The sequence below is a fragment of the Triticum aestivum genome, chromosome 6D (assembly GCF_018294505.1).
Source record: "Triticum aestivum cultivar Chinese Spring chromosome 6D, IWGSC CS RefSeq v2.1, whole genome shotgun sequence".
Lineage (NCBI taxonomy): Eukaryota > Viridiplantae > Streptophyta > Magnoliopsida > Poales > Poaceae > Triticum > Triticum aestivum.
The window spans coordinates 2,240,680-2,265,667 of record NC_057811.1 but is presented as its reverse complement, the minus strand read 5'-3'; the positions used below and the strand labels follow the sequence as shown (position 1 = coordinate 2,265,667).

The 24,988-nt window shown below is 48.3% G+C and overlaps 4 protein-coding genes across 4 annotated transcripts; 1 reads left to right on the top strand and 3 right to left on the bottom strand.

Moving 5' to 3' along the window:
• Window positions 1-2,118: 2,118 nt before the first annotated feature.
• Window positions 2,119-7,421, top strand: LOC100682509 (protein disulfide isomerase-like 1-4). The gene is made up of 12 exons (XM_044561610.1): window positions 2,119-2,797; window positions 2,878-3,007; window positions 4,248-4,413; window positions 4,522-4,640; window positions 4,740-4,820; window positions 4,986-5,072; window positions 5,210-5,284; window positions 5,563-5,631; window positions 5,715-5,795; window positions 5,878-6,012; window positions 6,719-6,775; window positions 7,070-7,421. Exons 1-12 carry the CDS (start codon window positions 2,214-2,216, stop codon window positions 7,250-7,252), a joined length of 1,767 nt encoding a protein of 588 aa, XP_044417545.1. The 5' UTR covers window positions 2,119-2,213; the 3' UTR covers window positions 7,253-7,421.
• On the bottom strand, window positions 7,373-9,368 carry LOC123142905 (uncharacterized). Its single transcript, XM_044561611.1, has 2 exons — window positions 8,917-9,368; window positions 7,373-8,843 (listed from the first exon to the last, which is right to left on the bottom strand). Exons 1-2 carry the CDS (start codon window positions 8,998-9,000, stop codon window positions 7,524-7,526), a joined length of 1,404 nt encoding a protein of 467 aa, XP_044417546.1. The 5' UTR covers window positions 9,001-9,368; the 3' UTR covers window positions 7,373-7,523.
• Window positions 9,369-9,612: 244 nt separating this feature from the next.
• On the bottom strand, window positions 9,613-11,981 carry LOC123142907 (ferredoxin-thioredoxin reductase catalytic chain, chloroplastic). Its single transcript, XM_044561612.1, has 6 exons — window positions 11,697-11,981; window positions 11,462-11,607; window positions 11,003-11,052; window positions 10,808-10,879; window positions 10,136-10,196; window positions 9,613-10,043 (listed from the first exon to the last, which is right to left on the bottom strand). Exons 1-6 carry the CDS (start codon window positions 11,794-11,796, stop codon window positions 9,999-10,001), a joined length of 474 nt encoding a protein of 157 aa, XP_044417547.1. The 5' UTR covers window positions 11,797-11,981; the 3' UTR covers window positions 9,613-9,998.
• A 260-nt stretch (window positions 11,982-12,241) lies between these two features.
• LOC123142904 (uncharacterized) lies at window positions 12,242-16,786 on the bottom strand. The gene is made up of 4 exons (XM_044561609.1): window positions 15,658-16,786; window positions 14,121-15,542; window positions 13,885-14,005; window positions 12,242-12,935 (listed from the first exon to the last, which is right to left on the bottom strand). The coding sequence occupies exons 1-4, from the start codon at window positions 16,423-16,425 to the stop codon at window positions 12,724-12,726; spliced, it is 2,523 nt and encodes an 840-aa protein (XP_044417544.1). The 5' UTR covers window positions 16,426-16,786; the 3' UTR covers window positions 12,242-12,723.
• Between the last annotated feature and the right edge of the window lie 8,202 nt (window positions 16,787-24,988).

The following is a 24,988-nucleotide window of genomic DNA, read 5'->3' as shown; positions in this document are numbered from 1 at the left end:
TGTTTATTTATTTCTTTGAGATAGCACACTAATCATGCCGAATGGTCTATGGCCACCTGTGTTATCTATATATGTTACTCAACCATCCATGTTCGTCTATCTATCTATATATTATTAATTACTACTCCAAAGCAACTTGTGTTGCTATATATTAGTATCGTCTGTGTAATTGTTGGTTGGGCTATTGACCACGACTGATGGATTACAGTTTGTCTAATTCACATCTACTAGATGTTTTCTAAGGATGTCACATCTAAGCTCTTACAAATAACGCAGCAACAAGGACCAAAAAAAAGAACTGGGACAAAAAAAAATAGACCACAAACATAGTTCACACAAGGTTAGATGTGTCCTAGACAGACTCGATGGATTAACGTCGTTTTTATGAGAAATTGCCCCAGTGATTCTGCCCAAGTATCACTCTTGATTTACTCCTTGTAAAAAAAATAACTTGCTCTATGGAATGCATGATTCATCAGCCTATAAAATCAAATGGTGCCAGCAATTAATTGGCTCTGGCGTTGGCGTTGTCTACGGCACAACCATGTCCTTGGACCTCCACGGCAAAGTATGCAAGTGCAATTAGAGCCTGGTCCATTTTGGATATGGTTATTTCCGAACTTACTAACCGCTAGGCAAGGCAAACACCAAGCCGCACAAGCAAAAATGAAATCAAATAGAACACCAAAACTTGGTGCTCAAGGTTCTTGCATGCAAGTCACAAGAAGATTTTATTACTGGACATCATTGTCTATTCTTTGGCATGATGCAATGACAATGGCGGAAAAAAAAAGTGCCGGCGCATTTGGCTTTCCTGACATTGTCCCAGTGACGCGCGCAAACAAAATAGCATTTGAAATCCAGGCACAGTATGTCCTCGATAGGTGTATTCTTCTCCACGCAATACTCTGTAGACAACATACATTCGTTAGTAAAAGAACTCCAAATTAAATTCGTGCTGTTGAGTTGACAATATTCATGACGGTTTTTTCTACTCTGGTTGGAAGGAAGAAGGAAACACACACACACACACAGAGGAACAGGGAGCTTGATTTTGTACCAGCGCAGGCGGAATTTCCTAGCAGCACAAGCACCATAAGGCAAAGCAGAAAAGTTTTCTCCCCCATAAGATAAAGAAGAAACTTCTGCTTCGTCTCGTTTCTAGTATTTGGGCTTCAGGAAGGATAGGTGAAGTGAGCTATATTTATAGACTTATTCTAGAGAACATTTATTCCTAGCTCACTCAAATAAAATTGAAAAGATCTCTGACTGCACTACGTCTTAAGCCATGTCTAATAGAACTAAACACGTGTTCAGATATAGCAGTTCCCGTGACCATATCCTAGTCGTGTATCTAAAAACAGTTCCCATTTGCGAGAGAAAACTTCGTTTGAATGTTGATATATATTCAGGCCTAGATATTGATATTGGCATGGCATTGGATATCCCGAATTCCGCTGTTTGGATGGACAAGGAATCAGTACAAGGAACTGGGCTGAAATATCCGATGGCCCGCTCCGAAAGCCCGCGCCTCTATCCCCGAATTCCGAGGGGGGGGGGCTCGATTTTCGCTGATATTCGGGAAGCAGCCCGCGACTTGCCGCTCCGACCGCTCCAGATAGGGAAAGAGGCGCACTCGAGCGTGAGAGGAGGCGAGCACAGCGGCGACGCGGAGCTCTCGGTGGGTCCAGCAGGTCAGACCCCGTCCGCCGTCTCCTTCTTCCCTTTTCTCTCCGGCGGATCCCTTCCTCCCCCGCGTGTGGCCACGTCCCCGCCGTTCCTCCTTCCCTTCCACCCCGCACACCCATGACCCATCTCCCTGCGCGCTCGCCGCCCCATCCAGTCCAGTCTGATTTGTCTGGATCAACTGATCCGCTAAAACCAACCTCGACGCAAACTTAGAAGCATGGACGAATGTTGGTCGAATGGTTTTAAAATAAAATCATAACCTGTTTTTTTAGGGGTTCTTGAGAATTAGGAGAACCTAGATACTCATCATTGTGGGCATTGGTTGGGCCTGCCTGGCCCATTAGCTGGAGGGGCCGTTGGGCCCTCACGCGTCCCACACCGCGGCCACTCACTCACTCACACGCTCCTCATGTGTCGTGGTGGACTCTCCCCTCAAAAATTGAGTCTTGGCAAGTCCGGCCGGCGGATCCATTTCCACTCCCACTTCCCCCAACGCTCCCACGCTCCTCGCCCGCCGGCCGGCCATGGCGGCGATGCCGATGCCCCGGTCTCTCCTGCTGATCCTCCTCCTGGCCACCCCCTTACTCATCCTCCCCCTCGCCGCCGCCGCAGTCCCCACCTCCAACCCGGACATCGACCTCGAGTACCTCATCAAGAACGCCGGCCTCGACGACCCCACCCCTGCCACCACCGCCACCGACCCCGAGGACGACGGCGCTCCGGACTTCCCCGGCCTCGACGCCGACTACGACGACGAGGACCTCTTCGGCGACGACGACGGGCCGGAGGAGGACTCCTCCCACCCCTCGGCGGCCGACGAGGCCCACGTGCTCCTCCTCACCGCCGCCAACTTCACCTCCGTCCTCGCGGCCCGGCGCCACGTCATGGTCGAGTTCTACGCGCCCTGGTGCGGCCACTGCCGCGCGCTCGCGCCCCACTACGCCGCCGCCGCCTCCGCCCTCGCCGAGCAGGGCGTCGACGTGGCGCTGGCCAAGGTGGACGCCACCGAGGACCACGACCTGGCGCAGGCGCACGGCGTGCAGGGCTATCCCACCCTCCTCTTCTTCATCGACGGCGTGCCCAGGGACTACGCCGGCGAGAGGACCAAGTGAGCAGTCTACCGCCTCCCAGATCCCCAATTCCCTGCTCTAGCTGCTGTATCATTCGTTGCGATTTGCTTTGCTGCAGGGACGCCATCGTAGCTTGGATCAGCAAGAAGCTGGGCCCTGCGGTGCAGAACCTCACCACCGCCGACGAGGCCGAGAAGATCGTCACCGGCGACGACGTGGCCGTGCTCGCCTACCTCGACCACCTCTCGGTACGCAATGCAATGCACCTTCTCCAGTGGCAGCAAAGTCAACCAAACCCAGAATTTCTTTGATTGCTACCCATGTTACCCAGATTGACCCAAAATACAATGCTTGAATTGTGGCCAAACCGACAACATGTGGCCATGTTACCCCAAATTCACCCCAAAATACAATGCACCTATTTTTCCCAATGCCATGATTCTTCTACTACAGTAGATGAGATGTCAACCTGCATGCTCTGTTTGCATGTGCTTGCTGAGAACAAATCTGAGATGTGCTCCTATGTTTACCTTATTGGACCCTACATATAACATGGTCATAAATCATGAATTACTCTGTCATCTAATGATATAGGGTGCTCACAGCGATGAGCTTGAACTGCACCCAAACCGTCCATGTTACCCCAAATTGACCCAAAATTACAATGCACCCACCTATTTTCCCCAATGCCCTGATTCTTTTGCTTGCTCACTTCTACTCCCTCCGTCCCAAAATAAGTGTTTCAACTCTAGTACAGCTTTGTACTAAAGTTAGTACAAAGTTGAGACACTTATTTTGGGACGGAGGAGTACTAGATAAAATGTCAACCTGCATGCTCTGTTTCCATGTACTGAAAACAAATCTGAGATCCTCCCCCTGATGTTTAGCTATCGGTACACAATGCACCTTCTCCAAGCGCAGCAAAGTCAAGCAACCCAAATTGCTTCAATTGCAGCCCATGTTACCCAGATTGACCCAAGAATACAATGCCTGAATTCCAGCCAAAACACTCATATGTGGCCATGTTACCCCAAATTTAGTTGACCACAAATACAATGCACCTATTTTTCTGAATGGCCTTGTTCTTTTGCTTGCTCACTACTACAGTAGTAGATCAAATGTCAACCTGTGTTGAGAACGGTTCCCAGATGCGCTCGTATGTTTACTTACATACTGATAAAATCCTTAATTACTCTATAATTGAATGTTATCGGGTGCTCATAGTGATAAGCTTGTTGCTGCTTCAACGCTTGAATTGCGACAACCATCCATGTGGCCATGTTACCCCAGATTGATCCAAAATTACAATGCACCTGTTATGCCATGGTTCCTTTGCTCACTACGTACTAGATGAAATGTCAACCTGCATGATCTGTTACCATGTACTGAAAACAAATCCGAGATGCGCTTGTATTTTTAGCTATTCTGCGCTGCACATATACACTATGGTGATGAATCATTAAATTACTGTGTCATCAAATGATATAGGGTGCTCACAGTGATGAGCTTGCTGCTGCTTCAAGGCTGGAAGATACCATCAGCTTCTACCAGACCACCAGCCCTGATGTAGCCAAGCTTTTCCACATTGACCCGGAGGCAAAGCGCCCTTCAGTAGTCCTGCTGAAGAAAGAGGAGGAGAAGTTGACCGTTTTTGGTATCTTCACCTCCAAGCTGCTTTAGCTTTCAGCACCAGCCTTTCCATTTGTACACACAATTTGGTTTGACCGTTAAATTGGATAATAATGTACCGTGTGTCTTGCAGATGGCGAGTTCAGAGCGTCTGCGATTGCCGAGTTTGTGTCGGCAAACAAAATCCCATTGATCACCACCCTCACACAGGAGACCGCCCCTGCGATTTTCGATAACCCGATCAAGAAGCAAGTATGTCATGCTGTGTGCCATGGGGTTTTATTTTCATCATGCTGTCGGCCCATGTATCACTTCCTTTGCTGATGTGCTGTCTTCTAATTTCGAAATCAGATTTTGCTATTTGCTGTTGCGAAGGAGTCCCCACAATTTCTGCCCATCATTAAGGAAACAGCAAAGTCATTCAAGGGAAAGGTATTTTTTTTCTGCTGATCGGACCGGTGTTTCATGAACTTTTTCCTCTGTCGTGTTCCACATTTTATACTCAAATCCAAGCCATCACTTATTTCCTTTCTAACTCGTGTGTTTGCTGAGGTGGAGTCTCACTAAGCACTGACGTGACCTGTGTCTCAAACGCAGCTTTTATTTGTCTTTGTGGAGCGTGACAATGAGGAAGTTGGCGAACCTGTTGCCAATTACTTTGGAATTGCTGGACAAGAGACCACGGTAACACCTCTTATTTTTTGTCATGTTTGTCTATGTATTGATTTATTATTGCACAGAAACAGCATGCAGGAACTTGACTTTGATTTTAATGTGTCTGCTCTTTCTGTTTTGTACATTCTGATTTGATTACTTTGCAGGTTCTTGCTTACACTGGGAATGAAGACGCTAAGAAGTTCTTCTTCAGTGGTGAAATATCACTGGACACCATTAAGGTAATTGCTGAAAATACTTTTGCAAATTCAGTACCAGATTGGAAGTAAAATCATAAGAATATGGTCAACAGTTGCAAGAGAATATAGTATGTTAGCAATATATAAGCTGACGAACGTGTTTTTGCTTTTTGTTATTTGATTTATGGTATATATAGTCTTTTGGTTAGCAATATATAGTCTTTTTTATACCACTGTATATTTCTAATGGTATCAAGTATCATTGTTCAAGAAAGTACAATGTTCCTTATAAAATCTTTCTACTTCTTGTTAATACCCAGGAATTTGCTCAAGATTTCCTGGAGGACAAGCTCACACCATCCTACAAGTCTGACCCAGTACCTGAATCTGTGAGTCGAGAAGAATTATCTGATATCTACTTTCTTTATCATTATTTACACGAGAATGAGACATTCTTTGTGTTCCCATGCAGAATGATGAGGACGTCAAAGTTGTTGTTGGCAAGAGTCTAGATCAAATAGTTTTGGATGAGTCAAAGGATGTCCTTTTGGAGGTAAGTTCAGTTCTTGCCAGGTAGGCATTTGAGAAGATAAAAATTGTGTGTTGTCCTTAACGCCGCGCCATTTCGGACGCAGGTATATGCGCCATGGTGTGGGCATTGTCAGTCGCTGGAGCCTATCTACAACAAGCTGGCCAAGTATCTCCGTGGCATCGACTCCCTTGTAATAGCCAAAATGGACGGCACAAACAATGAGCATCCTCGTGCCAAGGTCTGTGTCGCTGTCTGTTGACTTCTTCAAACTGGATATTACTTGCTAGACTAGTCTGAGTGCCGGGCCATCAACAGTCATAGAACCTCTACATACATTTTATATGAAACAATACTAGTTATAAAACGTGCAGAAGTTATTTTTAACACTTTCTTCACTTAAATGTGCAGTTGTGATTGTTTATGGTGCACAGAAAGTATAGGTCCATTATCTGTCTGCCGCCATCTAGTATATGTGCTGAATATATTTATTCATCACCTATTTATCCATATGCTACAGTATCATGGTACAGTCTGTCTAATGGGTTAAAGAGGTAACCCCGCCCGTGCGTAGCAAAGTGTTAATAGGCTATTGCCAGATTTGGTTAGGATGATAGAGATAGAGATAGAGCTCGAGTCTTGTGGAACAAGTCGAGTTGAGCCTCAGTGACGAACAGTGTCGCCAGGTTGTTGAAGGATAGTGCCATATCCCCCCTGGTTATCTCGCTGAGTTCAAGGTCCGTAACATCTTGAAATAGTGCAACAGTATTACGATCACGACTGTTACGCAAAGGATCTGATTCCCTGATACAGAAACTTTAAAGTTGCCTTTCATTTAGCCCTGTTTCCCTTTTGATGAACTTTTCTTAAATTATACATGGAAAACTACCATGTAGACTTTTCCAGAATACGGATGGAACTGACACTTGCTTCCTGTTACATTACAGCCCGATGGATTCCCCACGATACTCTTCTATCCAGCTGGGAAGAAAAGCTTTGAGCCTGTAAGTTACTTGATTGACGTTTTGCTTTTTATTTAGCGACGCATCTGCTAGTATGTGTTGTCTTTCAGTTGGCAGCAATAACACTATCCTCAGCTATCTCCTTGACACGCTTTTGGCAGTGATACCATCTACGCTTCGTTAGAACTGTCTCTAGACTCCTTAATAAAACTCTTCAGTGATACCATCTACGCTTTGTAGATATGTAAGGAGAACTAGCTAAGCTCAGAGGTGCTGAAATTGGCATCCACTGATTCAGTTTCTTCGCTTTCATTTGGCTAAATAAAACTCTTGCAGATAACTTTCGAGGGGGACCGGACGGTGGTGGAGATGTACAAGTTCCTCAAGAAGCATGCCGCCATCCCTTTCAAGCTGAAGCGCCCGGACTCGTCAGCGGCACGGACCGACGGCGCCGATGGCTCGGGTTCGACGACCGAGGGCGAGAAGAGCTCCGGTTCAAACCCCAAGGACGAGTTGTAGGGGATTACTTACACCATTGACAACAAGTAGGAGCCGACGCCGAAACCAGGGGATGCAGAAGGGACAGCTAAGCTAGGTATCAACTTGGGCCGTTGGAGGTGTATGCTGAGAACACAAATATTGACTAGAATTTCGATAAATAAAAGCAAGAAGCCCTTTTCTTACTACACATACGTATATTTCATACTCTCTACATATATTCATACACAAAATCTTTTATATGTACAGTAAGAAAGTAGAGTGCAGCAGAGTTACATATGTACTATGTTGTCTATGGCTGAGGGATATCGAGGTCCGACGGCGACGGGGGGCGGCGGGCGGCCCTCCAGCGGGCGGCCTGGAGCAGCACGGCGTTGGCGCAGATGGCGACGCCGAAGCCGGCGAAGGCGGAGAGGATGATGGCGATGACGGCCTGGAGGTTGACGTAGCGGTAGAAGAGGTGGGTGAAGAGGACGACGAGCAGGAACTGCAGCGCCGAGTAGGCCCACACGTAGCACCGGGAGGAGGCCATCCCGGCGGTGGTGAGCGCGGAGAAGGTGCCGAGCACGACGGCGAAGGGCACGGAGACGGCCAGCGCCGCCGCCGCGTTGCCGTGGTCGCCCACCAGCAGCTGCTCCAGGAAGCAGAAGTATGCCAGCATGCTGACCGTCACCAGGATCACCGTGCCGTGCCGCCACACCCCTCTGTTGAATCCTCGCCGTGCTGTTCCTCCTTCTTCTTGGCTGCCGGTGCCATTGTCGCCGGCGGCGACGGGAGGAGGAGGGGGAGGGGCGGCGACGCGGCGGAGGGTGACGGGGAGGTTGAGGACGTCGTGGCCGCAGACGTCGCAGTTGGGGTTGCCCTTGATGCCGAACCACTTGAGCGCGCAGCGGCGGTGCGCCAGCGCCAGCTCGCCCTTGCACCGGCACTCCAGCTTCAGCACGCCGTCGCCGGCCCCTGCTGCCCCTCCTTCCTCCTCCTCCTCCTCCAGCAGCGCCACCATGCAGATCCGGCACACCGCCTCCTCCTCCCCCACCTCCTCTTCTTCCGACGGTGATGGCGAAGAGGGCGGCGACGACGATTCCGGCAATGGCGCGGGCGCCGCCGACGACAGCGACGACACCCGGAACCGGCGCAGGGAGCTCGAGTCCGCCACCCGCTTCCTGCTGCCATGAGCGGGGAGCCTCCTGGAAATGCTCGTCATCGGCATCGACTGCGTCCGGCACACCGGCTTCCACTGCTGCTGCTGCTGAGGGTTGAGAGCTGCGCAGCCGTCTTCAGCGGCTGCTAGCTCGTCAATGTCCAAGGTGGTGGAGGTGGTGGAGGTGGCCATCATCCTGAAGCTGTTGAAGAGCCTGGAGAAGGACAGCGACCGTGCGGCGCCGCCGGGCCCAACCGCCTCCTCATCCCGCCCCTGCTCGCCTGATCTTGACGATCTGCTCAGGCTGCTGCTCCTCCTCTTCGCCGGCAATGGCAATGGCTTGTCGGCATCCTGTTCCTGCTGCTGCTCCTGCTCACACGCCGAGAGCAGCGGCCGGTCGCCATGACAATGATGCTCCCCCTCTTCCTCCTCCATGGTCGGCGTGGTCGCGGCGTCGTCCTTGTTCTTCTCCTGCACAAGGAACCATCTTCAAGACACACCCTACTCTTCATTGAATACGCATGAGGATGGGGAGAAGCTTTACCAGATGAGGAGCCATGGCAAACAAGCACCCCAAAGGATGGATGGATGGATGATTAACAAGAGGCCACAGCAGGATGCATCGCATTTGTAACAACGAGATAACAATTATTTGTAATGTTTATGTACTGCTGCAGCAATAAAACCCGGACAGTGACGAATAATAATGGATGGAGCCGTGGGAAAGGGAGAAAAGATGAAGAAGCAGCACACAAGCTACACACACACACACACTTAAGTCAGTGAGTGAGCTTGATTGATTGAATTGGTGGGTGCCCTCCCCTTCCATTGATAGTGAGTGATGGACTTCTACTACCTATCTAGCTTGGCCTAACTGCAACCACTCCTCCTCCCCAGTCCTCACTCACCATCACCCACTGGTAATTGCCTGGCTAGCTAGGGTTCCTCCGTTCCTTCTGCCGCCGCTCCATCGCCCACGTTGAGCGAATCGCATGGATATATAACAGTGTGGTTGCAAAAGCAACACAGAGATGCATAACAAACAACACAATTCTTGTAGACCAAATAGTACTGTTGATCGGTTAACTGGAAAATGAGCTTGAGCTTGGTTTTTCGGTTTCGATCAAACGCTCGGTCATCATATCATCGACGTCACATGGAGCGAATCATCATCGACGTCACGTGGAGGCGAATCGCATGTATATAACAAGTGTGGTTGCAAAAGCAACACACAGATGCATAATAAAAAGACATAACAATAATAACATTGAAAAGATGAGTTGTTGGGTGCCATGGACATGGGCAATGGCGCGTTGCTGTTGCTTCCCTCCCACACATCATTCATTCAGGAAGAAAAAGAAGCATCAGAGACGACGTCTCACACAACATCCTTCCTTCACTTCTCATGGAGTACGCTTTACGCCAGCCCAAACACGCAATAAATCGTAACATTGACGAGTCGGGAGTGCAACCATCAGGCCTTAACTTCTCTCAAGATGGATGACAACAGACATCATTCCAGACAGACATTTCTTATTTCCTGTTGTTACAGAGATACTACATACACAGGTCCCGACAACGACGACTGACTATAGCCCCCTCTCGAGCAAAACAAGTGTTATGTGGTTAGTACTTGGACGTCGCCTCCTTGATCTCCTCCAAGCTGATGGCCTGAAACAGGTATGCGTGCGCGTGTAAGGAACAGATAATAGGCAGTATCTAAGCTGTGGTGTCGGCAATACGAAAAGAAAAAGAGGGCATGCCTGGTCCTCTCCGGCAAAATCGTTGTCGGGCGTAAGGAAAAGCATGCAATGGCACTCCTTCCTGCACAAGCAGACCACAAAGTTGAAGAAACAGATTGCTATGACCAAGTTTCCCCTTTTTATACTTTCCAGGTCACAACATACCAGCAGAAACTAAACTAAGTTTCATGGCTGTTTACTATAATAACATGAGTGGGTGGGGAACAAATTATTCTGACCGAGCTTTCACTTGACATCCCTTACATTCCACGGCAGTTGTTTACTGATACGCACAAGTGGGTGAAGAACAGATGATTCTAACCAAGCTTTCACTTGTAGTAAATCCCTTTCCAGTTGAAAATCAGCACGAATTGCGTGTCACGGTTGTTTACCATACACAAGTAATGCTAGCATTTATCAACAATAGATGCCAGCATCACAGGAGACACGCATCTGGCTAACTTGTGCTCCGGTGGCAAAATCACGGTTAATGTGAGATGGGTACGCAGCAGAAAGGAACATATGTCGGACAATGATAAGAAGCCAAAAGGGCTGAAACCGAACCCCGCTGGTATGTCTCTGGCATTTAAACATGATGAGAAAAAGAGCATCCCATCCCCATCCTTGTTATGCACGCCGCCGTAGTAAGCAAGTGATAACAGAAGGCGGAGATGTTAGAAACAGCAGCCTCACCTTTCTCGCATGGGGACGCACGGGCAGTTCCAGAACCCTTGCGCGGCCTCGGCGGCCTTGTCGTCGTAATGCCTGGGTTGATTAAATCCCAAAGGGACAGGTTCAGGCAGGCATGTAAGTAACACATGTCTGTCAGAAACAAAAAACGGACGATGCGTTCGTAAGAAGGCTGGAGATGATTAAGTACTGTACTACCTGCAGGGGCAGAGAGGTGCTCCGAGTTGATCCTTGTGGTCAGCAAGGCCCTGCACAAAAAAGGGGTTTTGCTTTCAGTTAACAATCAATAAGATGATCGGTGTGGCCGGTAGGTAACCCTTGCTTGATTTACACTAGCGCGATGAACATGAACACTGTTTGGCCTTAATTTGAACCAATCAATAAGTCATCAAGGAGGCACATCACATCAGTAGAGCAGGCATATAAATGAAGTCTGTTGATGCGTACCACCGCCATGAACGCACTGTTTGACCTTAATTAGCTTGCATTTGCAGCGGCTGGTAGGCAGAGTGCGGTTCTGATTGATTTTGGGCCAAGACCAACAGCATGGTCTGATATGGTGCGGGGAAATCAATCAAAGCTACCAATCGAGGCAGCAACTCAATAACTAGGAGCCGGAATGATGAGATGGGGTAGGAAAGGGAGGGAGGTCGGGACCTTGATGACGACGGCGGTGACGGACTTGTCGGAGCAGAAGAAGGTGCTGGAGCGGCGGGCGTACTGCTCCGAGAACTTGCGCATTATCTCCAGAGACTTCTGCTCCGACGACGCCCCGTCGGCGGCGGCTCCACCGTCTCCGGCCGCTGCCAAGCACATCAAGGAAGGAAGAATGGATTTTTCAGATGCAGGGGATTTGGATTTGGATTTGGATTGGGGGACAGGGGACTCATACCTTGGGCTCGGACGGCGCACCTGCTCCGCCGTCCACCCCTGGAGACGGACGGCCGGCAGACCGGGGTCCCGGCGGCGGCGGTGGAGGTGATCGACATCATCGCCGGCGCGGTGGGGTGGGTCGAGCGGGGAAGGGGAAAAGGAGGAGGAGGAGGGGGGGAGAGGGATAAGGCGAGAGGAGGATGGGGAACACCTCCGCCTCACACACCTCTCCATTTCTGTGTGTGTCGTCTGGAGACTGGACTCTGGAAGGATCATCTCAATCTCAATCTCAATCTCAATCTCAATCCCATCGCTCGCTCCTCCTCTCGCCACATGTTTTCTTGTTCAAAAAAGTTACCATCTTTGCATCTGCAAAACTCCTCTTTTCCTCCTTTTTTTTATTTTATAAAATAACCAAAAAGGCAGCAACAGGATAATCAAGCTGTGAAATACGTAGAGCCATGCCCAATATGCATATGCGAATATGAAATGATCAAAAGCCCCCACAGGATAATCAAAAGGATAATCAAGCTCGCATCCAAATATACATATGCCAATATGAAATGATCAAAAGGGAGACAGCAACCAACAAGATGCTAGTTGTATTATATTACGTAGTACAAGCTACAGCACATCAGGTCATTCATACTGGGATTTTTCTGGGGAAAAGGCAAGCCACTGTCATCAGATGATCCATTCATTCAACTGTTTCCCCTCCTCTCTGCTCTACCAATACCTGGGGGGGTTTTTTGTTCTTCCTTTTTTCTCTGTCAAAACATGGGCGGTACATGTAACATACAGAATTGTCAGGCATTGTGAATCCATCCATCATCATCTAGCTAACCAAACTATCATTTACACAAGGAATTACACTTCTTCCGACTCCGCTTCTTCTTCTTCTTCTTCTTCTTCGCATAGTTACAACCAACCGGAGGAGTGGAGAGGAGGGGGTACAAAAAAACGACAGCCTCACACAGCCTAGCCCAATTATATCACACACGGCGACAATGCGGCGGATCAATCAAGGAGCAAAAAAATTCACAGGGCTAGTCGAGGCTCCTCCACACGAAATCCCGGCACTTGTTAGACACGCTCGCGGCCTCCGCGATCCTCACGGCCATCACCGACTTGTACGCCGCCAGGTTGGCCCTCTCCATGAGGGCCTGGGCCCTGCTGCGCAGCTGAACGGCCTTCTCCACGGCCTGTTTCGCCGCGCGGTCGGCTTCCACCACCCTCTGCAAGGCCTCCCCTTCGCCCCCTGCACACAACGGGATGCACAGCACGAGAATGATGAGTACAGGCTAGATAAGACTGTTTTACATCACTTCAGCAGCTGAATAAAATAGGGCATGATAGATATATACAGCTAATAAGAGGATGATTACAGGCTTACTATATTTTGAGCACGATGCTGTCTGCTTACTATGTTCAGGCATAATCAAGTTTACTTGTTACTATTGTCAGATAAATAAATGACAAACACAAAAAGACAAGACATACACATCACGTATTATAAAGTCATGGGTGGTTCCCTGTCGCAAATAATTTCTAGCATCGCAACCTGAATACAGGAAAGTCAAATAAAGATTTTGTTGGCATCCAACAGCCGGGCTTGTTACAGAGTTTTAAATACCTAACAAGTCAATAACTTCGGCAACTGAATGCTAAGGTAGAGTAGATGTACAACCAAGGGGGTTGTTATACTATATATTGGGCACAATGATGTTCACTCCGTTCGGGCATAATGAGCTCTGGTTGTTACAATGTTCCAATGGCAAATGGAAAAGGCCAAGGCATAAAGTTACTACATATTGGTGGTTCCCAGCAAAAGATTTCTAGCATCACAACTTAAATACAGCAAAGCCAAAAAATGATTTTGTGGCAACCAACAGCAGGGCTTGTTAAAGAGCTTTAAATACCTTACAGGTTAGATTGTTCCATAACTTCAGCAACTGAAGGCTGAGGTAGAATAGATATACAGCCAAGGGGATGCCAACAGACATGCTATATCTCTGAGCTCAACAATGTTCGCTCTTTTCGGTCATAATGAGGTTAATTGTTACTATGTCAAATGGCAAACGCAAAAGGACAAGACATGGTGGTTCCAGTCACAGAAGATTTCTAGCGTCATGATTTGCGTACAGCGAATCCAAAAAACCTTTTTGTGGCATCCAAAAGCAAGGCATGTTACAGAGCTTTAAATATACCTTGCAAGAAGAACCCAGGCTTTCCTCGGCCAGGTTGGCTTCTTTGTGGTCTCTTCACAGATCTCTTCTTTTTTACAGAAGATTTCTGCGAGAGCCGCCCTCGCCTCACAGCAGGTGCACCCTTTGGGAAATCAAATTCGCTGGGTTAGATGATATGAAAGAATGCACAAAAACAAAGGATATCTGCGATAAAGATCACGTAAGGGGATTAGGCAAGGGATAAACATCTAATTTACCTGAAATATCCTAAGCAGTGGTGTGCCTTTCTTATCTCTCTTATTAATCCAGTATTCATATATGGCAAGGACATTGTCACCCTTGCCTAAAGCAGGATGCCTGGAGAGAAGCTGGTCCACATCATTAGCTTCCTCAGGGTTATTGTAGGCGTCCTTCTCGAACAAGGTTATTAATTTCTCGAAATCTTCGTAGGAAATCTGGCTCAGACGGGTGCGTCTTCTATCGGAGGCCCCATGCTTCAGCTGAATGAGCCACTCTTCATCCTCCGAGTCCATGTCATAAGCTGAGTCTCTCGAGAGGGCCCGCGCAACCTCATCATCCGCCGTTCTGATGTAGTCTGGCACAGGGCGTGAGAAAGGATCTGCTACAGTCCCTCCCATGCCATCGGAAACCTCATGCACACCTGGAATCGGGATAATCTTCCCCTGAGAATTGCGCTCCCGGCCCTCAATGTGCAGTTCTTTGAACAAAAGCCAGTCCCATTTGTCAGGGAACTCAAGCTTCCATCCATCTTCGACTGCCCAGACGTAGGCATGCGTGTGCCGGTTGACCACATAGAACCTCTGCTCTGAAGGCTTGAGAGAGACTCTGGTGACACCATGTAACTTCACAGCCACGCACCACCCGTTGGAGTTTGACAGTTCCAGCATAACCTCGGCTCCCTCTTCCCTCCAGCACCTATCAGCCTGAATAATCAGGAGGTTTGCTTTGCAGCGGAAGGTGTCTATATTCTGCCTAACCTCGGACAGAGCCAGCCTTTCACTCGTGCGATCAACGGGGCTTTTGAAAAAAGACCTCTTTTGCTTCCCACCTGGTCCCATGGGCGTCGAGACATCGCTGTCATCCATGTTCTCAAGCAGGTCAAGAGAAATTTCCATTGCTGGCTTGGGCTGGACAGGTTCCTCGGAAACCTCAGGGCCGCCAGTCAATGCTGGCTTTTGCAGTTCCGTCTGAGAGGTCATGGTACCCTCCTTCACTCCAAATTCCTTGTCAGAAAATCTCACTGTGAGACGGCGGCGCCGGCTCAGGGGATGCCTCATCGAGCTTCGCTTCCTCTGGTGCTTTTTCAGCCTCAGACCATGCAGCACTACTCCCGGAGCTTGCTCAAGGGGCACATAATCCTGAACCGCTCCATAAGATCCAGCAGCAGGTGTGGCGTCCCCGGTGCTGGGAGAACCACCAGAGTCCACCTCCAGATGATCTCGAGAACACGATTCTTCTTCAGCTCCTCCAACCAAACCCATGGCCCGGCGAATCACGGCTGGCAGATATATGAAACGAAGAGCTATCACGGAATGCAAGCCCTGGAAGTAGGAAGGAAGCGCCGAGAAGTTGAGCGACAACACTGGCTGCCGGGACGGGTCGGCACCGCGGAGCTCGCACCACCCGCAGTTCACCGTAGGCCTCTGCAACAGTGCACTCTACATACAGAAAGAAAGCACCCGCATCAATCAAACAGGCTGCACAGGGAAGTAACAGATGATGGAGGAACATGAATGAACAGAAGTTTTATAGACTGTAAGAGAAGCTGCTTACGGCTCTCTGGCGCTGGAGCCTGATAAAGTGCGTCCCGTGCGACCCAAATGTGGTGTTGACAGCCGGTGATGCCAGAAGAAACGAGCCCAGGCTCCGGACATGGCTCCGCTGGCGCCGGCGCAGCCACAGCAGCACGGGCAGGAGGAAGCGCGAGAACCGGCCCGAGCTCCCGGGGGAAGACGCGTCCACAAGGACGACGAGCACGGCACTGCGACTGCCGGCAGCGCCATCCAGAAAATGCGCGTCTTCCAGGAGCCCGGCCCTCGAAGCGAACTCCCTGGACGAGGAGCACACGATGTCGCCGCCGCCGGGGCCAAAAGGGGCGAGCTTGGCCCGCTTGTGCTTCCTGGTGAAGACTATCCCGAACCTCCTGCCGCTGCCGGCGTCGCCGAAGTCCTCCGGCTTGGCCAGCGGCGGCCTCTCGCGGCGCTTGCGTCTGTATACGGCCCCAAAGGACCTCGGCGACATGGGCGGCTCGGGCGACGGCGTGCGCGGCTTGGGGCCCTCGTCATCCTCGCCGTCGTCGTCGTCGCTGATGTCGGCGGCGCGCTCCCACCCGAGCCAGTGGGAGTGGGAGTGGCGGTGGGAGGAGACGGCGAGGCGCTTGGCGGAGCGCGTGACCCTGGCGGGCTCCGGCGGGCGCGGGGCCTGCTTGTGCGCCCGGGGCAGGAAGACGCGCGTGGAGCGCCGCGCCCCGACGGCCGGCATGGGCGGTGGAGGCGGAGGGAGATGCGGTACGCGGTCAGATCCGGCGCGCTGCGTCCTCATCCAACATCGACGCCCCGCCGCCGCCCATCAGACCATCCTCCTCCTCGGAGTCGAATCCTCCTCCGCCGCCCCCTCCCTCCCTCCCTCCGCAAGAACCGACCGAATCGCGCCCGGCGGCAGGACCAGATCGTGGGACGGACCGGGGCCGACGGAGGCGGCGAGGCGGGACCAGATCGGGGCGGCGGCCGGGCGGATCTGCGGCTGGCGGCGGCGGGCGGGGGGCGGATCGGAGTGGGGGAAGAAAGGGGATCGATTTGGGCGAGTGGATTGGGGATTTGGGGATTAGGGTTTCTCTCTCATCGAGGGGAGGAGAGAGAGAGGGGGGGGTCGCCTCGAGGCCGACGAGAGGTGGAAGATGACGCGCGCGGAGCCGTCCGATCGACATCCGACGGCGCTGATTGATCGGTGGGGCCCACGTGTCGTCCGGCGTGCGCTGCAAGGCACTGACGGTGGGGCCGCCGGGCCGGAAGCTGCTAGAACGCGCAGCCCAGATAAAAGTCCAGATACCCCCCTAGGGTCTCTGGAAATAACCTAATGCCACCCCTGAACCCTACAAAACAGCCCCAAAAATGCCCCTGGAGCTTTGGGAGGGAGGTGGTTTAGTTCCCCTCCGGCGACTCGTGTCGCATGAGCGAAAGACGCACCGTCGAGAGTGTCTTCGTCTGGGTTTTTTTTAACGTCTTTTATTTATATATATATACCTCTAATAAATGTTGGAGCCAGTGCTCGATTCACCCGCCATTGTCCGCTCACACGTGGGATCTAGACTATCGGGGCGGTGACGAGCCGAGCTCCGCACCTTATCAAGAGGGGTCGGCGCCTAACCCATGAACCAAAGGGTACCAGAAAACGAATCTGGCGATGTCTATTAAATTAGCTCATCACTGATCGAATAGTTGTGGTTTTATTCTTTTGAGAAAGTTGTTGTACAGTCCGGATCAAGATGAAACATGTGTCGGTCTATTTGTACGAGTATTATCGCATGCTGCCCGCACACATGTTGACATGAGACTCGTGTCATGTTGGCAAAAGCCACCCGCTTCAGTTGTTTTTGTATCTGTGCACGTGTTAGATCTTTGGTGCACGTGTTAGATCTTTCGCAAAGATGGACTACAAAAGGCAATAACGAGTCGAGCTCCATGCCTTATCACGAGGGCCCTGCCTTCTTGTCGTCTAATCCATACACAAAAGGGCACACCATGAGATGAATCGAGAGATGCCTATTAAATTGCCTCACCATCGTTGTGTTTCTATTCTTCTGATGATAAGGTTGTTGTACAAGAAGAACACATCAAGAAGTTTGTGTAGTACGCATTGGATTGTTATTTTTAAACTGATGGAACATGCAGCAATGGCTCTGCGTAATGTCAACTACTGCATCTCCCACCAGCATGAGATAAAAAAACTCAACCACAGGCTGCCTATAAGGTAATTTGGTAACTGGTAACTACTCGGTCGACTACTGATTAGATTATTCAGTTAATCGGCCATTTAACTGAATTAATCGGTCGATCATTAATCGGCTGCACATGAGAATATATTGGCAACATGTAACTAGTTTTTCACGAATTGTACCACATAATCCAATGCTCACAACTACGTATTATACATTTATACTAAAATATAATGTCGTAGGCATATAAAAAGCATGGACAAGAGGTAGAATTGTTACCTGGACGGTTTGGTCATGATGCATCCAAACCGGAAGGTAACAAACCTACATAATTGATGATAGATATGTTGGGGAACGTAGCAGAAATTCAAAATTTTCTACGCATCACCAAGATCAATCTATGGATTAACTAGCAACGAGAGAGAGGGGAGTGCATCTTCATACACTTGAAGATCGCGATGCGGATGCGTTGCAAGAACGCGGTCGGTGGAGTCGTACACGAAGCGATTCAGATCGCAGCCGAATCCGATCTAAGCACCGAACAACGGTGCCTCCGCGTTCAACACACATGCAGCCCCGTGACGTCTCCCGCGCCTTGATCCAACAAGGAGAGAGGGAGAGGTTGGGGAAGACTCCGTCCAGCAGCAGCACAACGGCATGATGGTGATGGAGGAGCGTGGCACTCCAGCAGGACTTCACCAAGCACTGCGAGAGACGAGGAGGGAGAGGGGTAGGGCTGCGCCAAGAGAGAGGGAGACTCGTGTCTATGGCAGCCCCAAAACCCCCACTATATATAGGGGAAGGGGAGGAGGGTGCGCCCCCTCTAGGGTTCCCCCTAGGGGTGGCGGCCAGCCCTAGATGCATCTAAGGGGGCGGCCAGAGGGGGGGAGAGGGGGGCGCACCCTAGGTGGGCCTTAGGCCCATCTGAGCCTAGGGTTTTCCCCTTTCCCCTTCCCCTGCGCCTTGGGCCTCTTGTGGGAGGCGCACCAGCCCACCTAGGGGCTGGTCCCTTCCCACACCCACACTTGGCCCACGCAGGCCTCCGGGGTTGGTGGCCCCTCCCGGTGGACCCCCGGAACCATCCGGTGGTCCCGGTACATTACCGGTGACGCCCGAAACTCTTCCGGTGGCCAAAACGAGACTTCCCATATATAAATCTTTACCTCCGGACCATTCCGGAACTCCTCGTGACGTCCGGGATCTCATCCGGGACTCTGAACAACATTCGGTAACCACGTATATCTATTCCCTATAACCCTAGCGTCATCGAACCTTAAGTGTGTAGACCCTACGGGTTCGGGAACCATGCAGACATGACCGAGACGTTCTCCGGCCAATAACCAACAGCGGGATCTGGATACCCATGTTGGCTCCCACATGTTCCACGATGATCTCATCGGATGAACCACGATGTCGGGGATTCAATCAATCCCGTATAAAATTCCCTTTGTCTATCGGTATGTTACTTGCCCGAGATTCGATCACCGGTATCCCAATACCTCGTTCAATCTCGTTACCGGCAAGTCACTTTACTCGTTCCGTAATGCATGATCCCGTGACTAACTACTTAGTCATATTGAGCTCATTATGATGATGCATTACCGAGTGGGCCCAGAGATACCTCTCCGTCATACGGAGTGACAAATCCCAGTCTCGATTCGTACCAACCCAACAGACACTTTCGGAGATACCTGTAGTGTACCTTTATAGCCACCCAGTTACGTTGTGACGTTTGGTACACCCAAAGCATTCCTACGGTATCCGGGAGTTGCACAATCTCATGGTCTAAGGAAATGATACTTGACATTAGAAAAGCTCTTAGCAAACGAACTACACGATCTTGTGCTATGCTTAGGATTGGGTCTTGTCCATCACATCATTCTCCTAATGATGTGATCCCGTTATCAATGACATCTAATGTCCATGGTCAGGAAACCATAACCATCTATTGATCAACGAGCTAGTCAACTAGAGGCTTACTAGGGACATGTTGTGGTCTATGTATTCACACATGTATTACGGTTTCCAGGTAATACAATTATAGCATGAACAATAGACAATTATCATGAACAAGGAAATATAATAATAACCATTTTATTATTGCCTCTAGGTCATATTTCCAACAGTCTCCCACTTGCACTAGAGTCAATAATCTAGTTCACATCACTATGTAATTGTAAAGAATCCAACACCCATGGGGTCTGTTCATATCTCGCTTGTGAGAGAGGTTATTAGTCAACGGGTCTGAACCTTTCAGATCCGTGTGTGCTTTACAAATCTCTATGTCATCTTGTAGATGCAGCTACCACGCGCTACTTGGAGCTATTCCAAATAACTGCTCTACTATACGAAACCGGCCTACTACTCAGAGTCATCCAGATTAGTGTCAAAGTTTGCATCGGCGTAACCCCTTACGACGAACTCTTTTACCACCTCCATAATCGAGAAAATTCCTTAGTCCACTAGTTACTAAGGATAAGTTCGACCGCTGTCATGTGATCCATTCCTGGATCACTCTTGTACCCCTTTGACTAATTCATGGCAAGGCACACTTCAGGTGCGGTACACAGCATAGCATACTGCAGAGCCTACGTCTAAAGCATAGGGGACGACCTTCGTCCTTGCTCTCTCTTCTGCCATGGTCAGGTCTTGAGTCTTACTCAATACTCACACCTTGTAACACAGCCAAGAACTCCCTTTTTGCTGATCTATTTTGAACTCCTTCAAAATCTTGTCACGGTATGTATTCATTTGAAAGTACTATTAAGCGTTTTTGATCTATCCTTATAGATCTTGATGCTCAATGTTCAAGTAGCTTAATCCAGGTTTTCCATTGAAAAACACTTTTCAAATAACCATGTATGCTTTCCAGAAATTGTACATCATTTCTGATCAACAATATGTTAACAACATATACTCATCAAAAATTCTATAATGCTCCCACTCACTTCTTTGGAAATACAAGTTTCTCATAAACTTTGTATAAACCAAAAATCTTTGATCATCTCATCAAAGCGTACATTCCAACTCCGAGATGCTTACTCCAGTCCTTAGAAGGATTGCTGGAGCTTTGCATACTTGTTAGCATCTTTCAGGATTGACAAAACCTTCTGGTTGTATCACATACAACCTTTCCTCAAGAAAATCGTCGAGGAAACAATGTTTTTTGACATCCTATCTGCAAGATTTCATAAATAATGCAGTAACTGCTAATATAATTCCAACAGACTCTTAGCATCGCTACGAGTGAGAAAATCTCATCGTAGTCAACTCCTTGAACTTGTCGGAAAACATCTTAACGACAAGTCGAGCTTTCTTAATGGTGATACTTACCATCATTGTCCGTTTTCCCTTTAAAATCCATCTGCACCCAACAGCCTTACGACCATCAAGTAGTTCTTCCAAAGTCTATACTTTGTTTTTATATATGGATCCTCTCTCGGATTTTATGGCCTCAAGCCATTCGTCGGAATCCGGGCCCACCATCGCTTCTCCATAGCTCGTAGGCTCATTGTTGTCTAGCAACATGACTTCCAAGACAGGATTATGTACCACTCTGAAGTAGTACGCATCCTTGTCGACCTACGAGGTTTGGTAGTGACTTGATCCGAAGTTTCATGATGACTATCATAAGCTTCCACTTCAATTGGTGTAGGTGCCACAGGAACAACTTCCTGTGCCCTGCTACACACTAGTTGAAGTCATGGTTCAATAACCTCATCAAGTCTCCACCATCCTCCCACTCAATTCTTTCGAGAGAAACTTTTCCTCGAGAAAGGACCCGATTCTAGGACCTTTTGCTTCCGGATCTGAGACAGGAGGTATACCCAACTGTTTTTGGGTGTCCTATGAAGATGCGTTTATCCGCTTTGGGTTCGAGCTTATCAGCCTGAAACTTTTCACATAAGCATCACAGCCCCAAACTCTTAAGAAATGACAGCTTAGGTTTCTCTAAACCATAGTTCATACGGTGTTGTCTCAACGGAATTGCGTGGTGCCCTATTTAAAGTGAATGCGGTTGTCTGTAATGCCTAACCCACAGACGATAGTGGTAATTCGATAAGAGACATCATGGTATGCACCATATCCAATAGGGTGCAGTTATGATGTTCGGACGCACCATCACACTATAGTGTTCCAGGCGGTATTAGTTGTGAAACAATTTCCAGAATGTCTTAATTGTGTGCCAAACTCGTAACTCAGATATTCATTTCTATGATCATATAACAGACATTTTATCCTCTTGTCACGACGATCTTCAACTTCACTCTGAAATTACTTGAACCTTTCAATAATTCAGACTTGTGTTTCATCAAGTAAATATACTCAGCATCTACTCAAATCATCTGTGAAGTAAGAACAGAACGATATCCACTGCATGCCTCGGCACTCATTGGACTGCACACATCAAAATGTATTACTTCCAACAGGTTGCTTTCTTGTTCCATCTTACTGAAAACGAGGCCTTTCAGTCATCTTGCCCATGTGTTATGATTTGCATGTCTCAAGTGATTCAAAATCAAGTGAGTCCAAACGATCCATCTGTATGGAGTTTCTTCATGCATATCTACCAATAGACATGGTTCACATGTCTCAATTTTTTCAAACACGAGTGAGTCCAAAGATCCATCAACATGGAGCTTCTTCATGCGTTTTATACCAATATGACTCAAATGGCAGTGCCACAACTATGTGGTACTATCATTACTATCTTATATCTTTTGGCATGAACATGTGTATCACTACGATCGAGATTCAATAAACCATTCATTTTAGGTGCAAGACCATTGAAGGTATTATTCAAATAAACAGAGTAACCATTATTCTCCTTAAATGAATAACCGTATTGCGATAAACATAATCCAATCATGTCTATGCTCAACACAAACACCAAATAACAATTATTTAGGTTTAACACCAATCTCGATGGTAGATGGAGCATGCGATGCTTGATCACATCAACCTTGGAAACACTTCCAACACATATCGTCATCTCACCTTTAGCTAGTCTCCGTTTATTCCGCAGCTTTTATTTCGAGTTACTAACACTTAGCAACCGAACCGGTATCTAATACCCTGGTGCTACTAGGAGTACTAGTAAAGTACACATTAATATAATGTATATCCAATATACTTATGTCGACCTTGCCAGCCTTCTCATCTACGAAGTATCTAGGGTAGTTCTGCTTCAGTGACCGTTCCCCTCATTTCAGAAGCACTTAGTCTCGGGTTTGGGTTCAACCTTGGGTTTCTTCACTAGAGCAGCAACTGATTTGCCATTTCATGAAGTATCCCTTTCTTGCCCTTACCCTTCTTGAAACTAGTGGTTTTACCAACCATCAACAATTGATGATCCTACTTGATTTCTACTTTCGCGATGTCAAACATCGCGAGTTGCTCAAGGATCATTATGTCTATCCCTGATATGTTATAGTTCATCACGAAGCTCTAATAGCTTGGTGGCAGTGACTATGGAGAACCATCACTATCTCATCTGGGAGACAACTCCCACTCGATTCAAGCGATTGTAGTACTCAGACAATCTGAGCACATGCTCAACGATTAAGCTTTTCTCCCTTAGTTTGCAGGCTTAAGAAACTTGTCAGAGGTCTCATACCTCTTGACGTGGGCACGAGCCTAAAATCCCAATTTCAGCTCTTGGAACATCTCATATGTTCCGCGACATTTCAAAATGTCTTCGGTGCCTCAATTCTAAACCGTTTAACATTACGCACTGAACTATCACGTAGTCATCAAAACGTGTATGTCAGATGTTCGCAACATCCACAAACGACGCTCGAGGTTCAGCACACTGAGCGGTGCATTAAGGACATAAGCCTTCTGTGCAGCAATGAGGACAGTCCTCGGTTTACGGACCTAGTCCGCATAATTGCTACTATCAACTTTCAACTAAATTTTCTCTAGGAACATATCTTAGTAGAACTACAGCGTAAGCTACGACATAATTTGCAAAGACCTTTTGACTATGTTCATGATAATTAAGTTCATCTAATCAAATTATTTAATGAACTCCCACTCAGATAGACATCCCTCTAGTCATCTAAGTGATACATGATCCGAGTCAACTAGGCCGTGTCCGATCATCACGTGAGACGGACTAGTCATCATCGGTGAACATCTCCATGTTGATCGTATCTTCTATACGACTCATGTTCGACCTTTCGGTCTCTTGTGTTCCGAGGCCATGTCTGTACATGCTAGGCTCGTCAAGTCAACCTAAGTGTTTCGCATGTGTAAATCTGGCTTACACCCGTTGTATGCGAACGTTAGAATCTATCACACCCGATCATCACGTGGTGCTTCGAAACAACGATACTTCGCAATGGTGCACAGTTAGGGGGAACACTTTCTTGAAATTATTGCGAGGGATCATCTTATTTATGCTACCGTCGTTCTAAGCAAATAAGATGTAAACATGACAAACATCACATGCAAATCATAAAGTGACATGATATGGCCAATATCATCTTGCGCCTTTTGATCTCCATCTTCGAGGCGCGGCATGATCACCTTCGTCACCGGCATGACACCATGATCTCCATCATCGTGTCTTCATGAAGTTGTCTCACCAACTATTACTTCTACTACTATGGCTAACGGTTAGCAATAAAGTAAAGTAATTACATGGCGTTATTCATTGACACGCAGGTCATACAATAAATTAAGACAACTCCTATGGCTCCTGCCGGTTGTCATACTCATCGACATGCAAGTTGTGATTCCTATTACAAGAACATGATCAATCTCATACTGTTGGAAATATGCCCTAGAGGCAATAATAAATTGGTTATTATTATTATATTTCCTTGTTCATGATAATCGTTTATTATCCATGCTAGAATTGTATTGATAGGAAACTCAGATACATGTGTGGATACATAGACAACACCATGTCCCTAGTAAGCCTCTAGTTGACTAGCTCGTTGATCAATAGATGGTTACGGTTTCCTGACCATGGACATTGGATGTCGTTGATAACGGGATCACATCATTAGGAGAATGATGTGATGGACAAGACCCAATCCTAAGCCTAGCACAAGATCGTGTAGTTCGTTTGCTAAGAGCTTTTCTAATGTCAAGTATCATTTCCTTAGACCATGAGATTGTGCAACTCCCGGATACCGTAGGAATGCTTTGGGTGTACCAAAC